This window comes from Adiantum capillus-veneris, chromosome 14 (genome assembly GCF_014529385.1).
Source record: "Adiantum capillus-veneris isolate H3 chromosome 14, ASM1452938v2, whole genome shotgun sequence".
Taxonomy (NCBI): domain Eukaryota; kingdom Viridiplantae; phylum Streptophyta; class Polypodiopsida; order Polypodiales; family Pteridaceae; genus Adiantum; species Adiantum capillus-veneris.
In genome coordinates this window covers 38,692,312-38,698,660 of record NC_140944.1, presented here as the reverse complement: position 1 = coordinate 38,698,660, position 6,349 = coordinate 38,692,312, and the positions used below count along the sequence as shown (strand labels likewise).

Sequence of the window (6,349 nt, the reverse complement as noted above, 5' to 3'; positions counted from 1 at the left end):
TAAACACTATTCCCTCCCACAAGTTGTTAATAGTGTTTAATTTGGTATTGTTTTGGACCTATAATTGGAATACCCTTTAGGATATGTTGGTTTAACCAATTCTTATGGTTTAGCCCAAACGATGTACCAAATGGGTTAGCTAATCATTCAAAGATAAAAGCAAATGGGAAGGAATATAGTTGAGCAAACTATCTTTATGGAGAGAAGAAAGAGAGCACCTCAGGTTGCATTAGGGTCAACTTATTGCTGAGAGAAGGGTTTAATGGTTGTTAAGCATATGCATTTTGAGAGAAGAGAGTAAGGGGGTTGAGAGAGAGAGAGAGAGAGAGAGAGAGAGAGCATCTCAGGTTGCAAGGAGGGTGATGTTGCTCCTAAGAAAAAGAAGATTACTTTGAATGGTTTTTGCACCCCAAGGAAGAGACATGTTTCTTCCCACACTACGCACCAACATAAAGTTTTTAGTATTGGCTGACAAAGGCTGCGTTCACAATTGTTGGGTGGAACAAAGGTAAGTTGGAGCCTCTTCCAAGTGAAAGATAGTGAGCGCAAGTCCTTCCAACCTTCTAGTGTTCACATAAGGGCAGAGGAAAAGCTACTATATAGCCTGCATGGATGGTGGAGGTAGATGATTGGGTGCCTTTTTGGTGTGTCGGAGTGGAAGACAACTTGGGTTTGGGGGTGCAGGAGGGTTGCAAAAGAGTCTCTAGGGGAGTGGAAGAGAAAAAGAAAAAATCTACCTTGACGTAGCTACCCGACCAGCTGCTTCCACGGCCTTGTGTGAACAATGCAAAGAGAGAGACTCAACATGATTTTCTAAAAGCAAAAGACATTGGCTTCCATCGCAAAACAGAATATAAGAAAGGGAGCACTCTCAGGTGGCATAATGGCACGAGAAGAGTGAGACTACGATCGCGTTTGGTCTTAGAGAGAGAGAGAGAGAGAGAGAGAGAGAGAGAGAGAGAGAGAGAGGTTCAAATATCACATGTACAAATGTTGTATGAACACATGAGAGGATTTCGATTTTTGTGAGAATTAGTTGGTAGGGCAAGATTTGAGATTGAATCCTAAGCACGGAAGTATGTGCCTACAATTTGTCAAAAATGAAGCATTAGCAAGAATCTTCCATGATGCTTAATCAAAGCTAAAATGAAGGGAGGGGTGGACATGGCGGGGTGCAAGCAGCCAGGGAAGGCAAAGGCAACTAGTCGTGCCAAGGCTAGTTGGGGAGCCAAGTATTGACGAGGGCAAAGCAGTGATGTGGGAGAACGAGGGGATGGCTTGGGGTGGAGTCGAAAGTCCTCTTCTTCTAAGCCACCCGATTGGTTAAGATCAATGTGTGCCACCCTTAGTCGTTGATCCCATACTCGAGCTTCATTAAATACCTAGTGGTCTTTAGCGTTATGGACGATGGAAAGTATAGCTTGGGTATGAGTAGAGGATGCTAGTTGAGGAACATGCACTCTTGGCGCAAAATCTCAAGCTTTGCCATGCCTCGGGACGTGGCTATGCTTGAAGGGCCATTTCAGAAAATTGTATTGTCAAAATCTACCACAACGCTAACAACCAAGCCATTTTGTACATCTTTGCTTAGATTTAATTGTCAATTAAAAAATTTGTAGTGTGCATGGAGGTTTTGAAACGAAGATACTTCGTATGACGTGATGCATTGCCTCTAGCATTTAAGTATGGATGTGCGAGGCCATTGAGGGTGTGACACCCTCGACGCTATACACCATGAGGTCTTTGATGAATCTCAAGAGGTGGGATCGACAATCAACATGAATATCTAGGAAAATCGATGGCCGAGAAAATGTCGACAGCTCCCATAGACACTTCACTTGGTAATAAAGTAAACCGACCAAGGAAAAATCTAACGGATCATACATGTTGCAATAACTGTGCCCCACTTCAACATCGCCGATCCCACCACTTGGGGTTCATTCAAGACCAATGTAGCATATAGTGCTAAGGGTAGGACAAGAGGTGGCTTGAGAGAAGTAAGTATATGTCTATCGGAGTTCCAAGTGCTTGTATAAGATTCATGTCAAATTACCAACCTTACCACCCCTAGCATGAGTAGGGCCTATGATGTAATTTTTTTATTAGGGTTAATATAATATTTCAACTCACAATTGTGAGCACTTGAAAAAAAAAAGATTCATGTCAAATTCCTCTTATTAACCTAGCCTAGGTCATGGAACAATGGCCATGTTTCATGATGCTTGTGGAGAGACATTTGGTTTGTCCTATGTGCGTGTGTGGGTTTTGGGGGGGGGGGGGGGGGGAGAGAGAGAGAGAGAGAGAGAGAGACCCACATACACACCCCCAAAGTGATCAAAAGGGCAAAAGGGGCGACAAAAATGATACAAAATCTTGCAATCTGATATGGTGGCGATTTTATTGTATTGTATTTGGGTTGAAAATGAAATGGGAAGATTGCACAAAATCTTTGTTGAGCAGCAAAAAGACACACCAAATCTTAACTGCACGGGATCCTCTCCTCTACCGTCTTCTGCTTATAACCAGCGCGTGCTCCTCATTCCAATGAACGGTACTCGCTCGCATCTTCATACGCAGGTAACCTCCATAATAGCTCAGAACCCTATCAGACGAAAACCCACGTGCACATGCACACTCTTGGCAAAACCCATCTCTCCGCCATCCTCAATTTTGCCTCGGACCCCTAATTTTTCCCGCAGAGCTTCATCTCGGTTCCGCTTCCTCCATTTGCAGATCTTGCATCTCATCGGAACAAGGAACAGGTTGCGTCTACCCATTATTTAACGCAGGTCTCGTTCTTAAGAACCCTCATTCGGGCTCTCTGCATCACCATGGCAGCATCAGAAAGTGATCGCGAGGTGCCTGAGGCTCTCAAACCCATTGAGATTTTGAGTTGGTCAGATCAGCGCAAGAGTGCTGGCTTAAGTAATTCAGAAGCGGTGACCCTCAAATCTGTTGAGGAGGTTAACACCCCTAGCTTGACGGAGGTGCATGTGCTTGCCGTTGATGACAGTGTGCTTGATCGGAAAATGATTGAGAGGCTACTTCGCACTTCTTCCTACAAAGGTACACTGAGCGCCGATATCTTTGTCATGTCTGCTTGGTAAACATAAGACATCGACCCTGGTACTTGTAACAGATGAGCTAGTTCAGTGAGCTTTCGCTAGTAGCTGGAATTGCACAGTCCTGACCCTGTGTTTTTTGCTTGATTTCAGTTACAACAGTTGATAGTGGTAACAAAGCTTTGGAAGTTTTGGGTATTGAGGGCAGTCTTGGCCTGCAGATAAATGTAAGCTCCCATTCCACTTTGCACTGTTTTGGCATGTCTCTCATTCAGCTGTTTCTTGCTTGTTTTGCTGAAATTTTTGTATCCTGTGAACAGATTAGCCTCATAATTACAGATTACTGTATGCCGGGAATGACTGGCTATGAATTGCTCAAGAGAATAAAGGTGAGCATTTTGATTGCAATTTTTCATGTTGTTTAAGGTGTTGATTTCTCGATGAGATTATATGCAATATTGCAGGCATACTTAATAGATCATGGTCAACTTTTTACAGGAAACTTCTGCCTTGAAAGAGATACCTGTTGTGATAATGTCATCGGAGAATGTTCCTAACCGTATTCAAAGGTTGGATATAACCTTCCAAGTCTTATGTCTTTACATTTTTGCTTGAGATGGGGATGAAGTGTTTTTTTTTTGTATAGGGACAAAGTGTCTTAAGTGTCTCTTTGTGCCATTTGCAGATGCCTTGAAGAAGGGGCAAAAGAGTTCATTATGAAGCCTGTGCAATTGGCTGATGTGGAGCGGCTGAAATCACATATACAGAGTACATGCCATATAGATCAGCCTAGCAGTCTATGCAACAAAAGGAAGTTTGGCTCAGATGGATTTGAAGTGCAGAATCCGGGAAGGCGCCCACGTCTGGGCGAGTTGGCTGTTGCATGATGAGGGTTTATGTTCATGACAGTGCCAGTTGGTTAACCCCTAGCATGGTCTTGCCTCTCTACTCAATGTTTCGTTTGAGCGCGTGCTGAATTTAGGTCGTCGGACTTTCAAATGATTCCAACACCCAGGATGCGCGCTAGTAAGGTGCGAATGCAGTGATACTGGGAATTTGGACGGGGGTTGAGAGACACTTAAAACAAGCTATAGAGGGACTTTTCTCTATTAATGTGATGTGTTGACTATCAATGAGATCTCCACCGCTTGGGTCATTTCCTGTACATTACATGCCAGCTCTTGCATTGTGAACGCACAAAGTCAAAGGATTGACTGCTTAAGACATTTGGCATCTAGCAGTGGTGGCCGGTTTTTGATGAGGGGCCTTTGTATTAACACACTTTTTGGGCACCCTGTTTTACTTGCGGCACGCCTCTTGTACAATTGTGGCCATATCCTACTCTGAAAGAGCTGTATTATACCAATTTGAGATTGCTTAGGATTAATCCCTGAATGGAATGAATTTATACATAGTGTCAATTTCCAAATTTGTTTTTTAACTAAGTACTTCCTTGTGTACATTTAAGTATTTAAGAGATTGCAAACAATGACTATTAGTAGTCGTTGGCAACAAACATTTTGATTTATATTTAGTTCAAGCGTGCATCATCTAATCTTTGAGATTGAGTAACATTGGGTCTGACATAGGATGATGTGATTGGGCCTTTTGCTCGCTTCAGGGAAGGCAGAAATTATTGTGAAGTAACCCAATATCTTCAAGGTAGAAGCCTTGTGGCATGGTTTTCACTGTCATCTACCTTTTGCGCAGTGGTTCTTTTTTTGCATTTCCTTAACAAGTAGACGTTGAATTTGAAATTTGATGTGACATCAGACTGGTGAAGCTATTTGGCTGTAGCTGGTAATCTAATGCTTCTGGTTTTGTGAAATGATCAAGCTCGTAAAAGCTGTTTTGGATATTTCTACTAATCTAATGCTTGTTGTTTGAGAAATGGCCTACTCAAAGTTAAGACTTACAGGAAAACAGTGAAAGCCCTTACACTCCGTCGAGCCTATGCTCCTCAGCTGAATGAACAAGAGAAGGAAACATCAATCCTGATGCAATGTTTTTCTTGTCTTCCTTCTTTTCTGCCATCAGCACGAGGAAAGAAGGGAGAAATCTATAGTAACCATGTATTTACGAAGGTGTTTTTGTTCTACCACAAGGGGCCATGACTGGGAAGCTTTATAGCATGATAAGATTCTGTGGAATGTAATATGGAGAGATGGCACGCATTAACATTGGCTTGATCCTCGCCAAAGAGTAGATGAAGGTGCTGATTTGTAGACATTGCCAATGGCATCCATGGCACCATGTCTCCTAAGATCGAGTCTCTTTGAAGTTTTATCCTTGGTACAACCGCACATCGGCCTACCCTACCCTACCCTACTACTTGGAATAGTGGAAATCTATAATCATCTTGATACATGTACTGTCATGGTGGATTGCAAGAAACCAACTTGGTGTTAGCCTCTGCGTAGTGTCATCTAGTGGGTAACACCCATTGAATGTAACCAAGTGAGCTAGGTTCTTTGGGTTGCAATGTTTTTCTTGTCATGGTTAATGTTTAGCAAAGAATGAATAGTTGCACCGTCGGAAACAATCAAAATGCTGATAAGAGTTTTCTTGTTGATGTTTGAGCAGCTGTGGATTATTTTGATGGGAAGCAGTGTTCGGGAAAAACCTTTTTCCCAAACATACAAAATTCCTTTTCTTGAATTTGCCAAGATGCAAATTTTTTATTTTTTTACACTATTTTTCTCTATTTTGGGGCGGAATTTCTTCTTTTGCTCTTGCTCTCAACAGGCATTTTTGAAATCCAAAACGGCACGATAGTAAGTTGACACATTTTTCTCGAACACTGATGGGAAGGAGCCGTGTGCTAGTTTAAAGATGCTACAAGTCATTCTTTTCACTGAAACTCTAGAGTACAACTAGAGAGATGCTAGAATTTAGAATTGAATTCAAACTCATAGACCTTGTCATTTTAAGCTAGGCGATGTGATAGTGAATTCTCCAAAAAGAGTAATATCTCAATTTAAGTCCTCAAAAGGGATTGCTCTTTTGTTGAAACACAATTACGCTCTTTGGTCTAGGGCGTTAAAACTAAACCAAACACACCCCAAGTAGTATCTCAACCATGCCTAGTTAGAACTTGTAAAGCTATGGTCACATGAAGCTTAGTTATTAGTTATAGATAATTGTGCCAACTATGTCCATGAACTATGTGTGGACTTTGGAGCATGGGAGCCAACTGAGTACCTAGAGGAAGAAATGTATGCTCTTGCGGGGGTTCTCTGGGATCCCTAGGAGTGGTGACGCTTACAAAGGAGAACGAAAAACAAATT

General features: G+C 42.2%; 1 protein-coding gene across 1 annotated transcript; it reads left to right on the top strand.

Annotated features, from left to right (window-relative positions):
• The first annotated feature begins 2,690 nt into the window (after positions 1–2,690).
• On the top strand, positions 2,691–4,089 carry LOC147442232 (two-component response regulator ORR3-like). The gene is made up of 5 exons (XM_086528471.1): positions 2,691–3,066; positions 3,216–3,289; positions 3,383–3,451; positions 3,561–3,631; positions 3,748–4,089. Exons 1-5 carry the CDS (start codon positions 2,832–2,834, stop codon positions 3,947–3,949), a joined length of 651 nt encoding a protein of 216 aa, XP_086384597.1. The 5' UTR covers positions 2,691–2,831; the 3' UTR covers positions 3,950–4,089.
• The last annotated feature ends 2,260 nt before the right edge of the window (positions 4,090–6,349 follow it).

Excerpts from the sequence above, each read along its gene's own strand:
- LOC147442232 (XM_086528471.1), top strand. The coding sequence starts at position 2,832 with ATGGCAGCATCAGAAAGTGATCGCGAGGTGCCTGAGGCTCTCAAACCC. Across the intron at positions 3,452-3,560 it reads AATTGCTCAAGAGAATAAAG|GAAACTTCTGCCTTGAAAGA; the intron begins GTGAGCATTTTG and ends AACTTTTTACAG. Across the intron at positions 3,632-3,747 it reads GTTCCTAACCGTATTCAAAG|ATGCCTTGAAGAAGGGGCAA; the intron begins GTTGGATATAAC and ends TGCCATTTGCAG.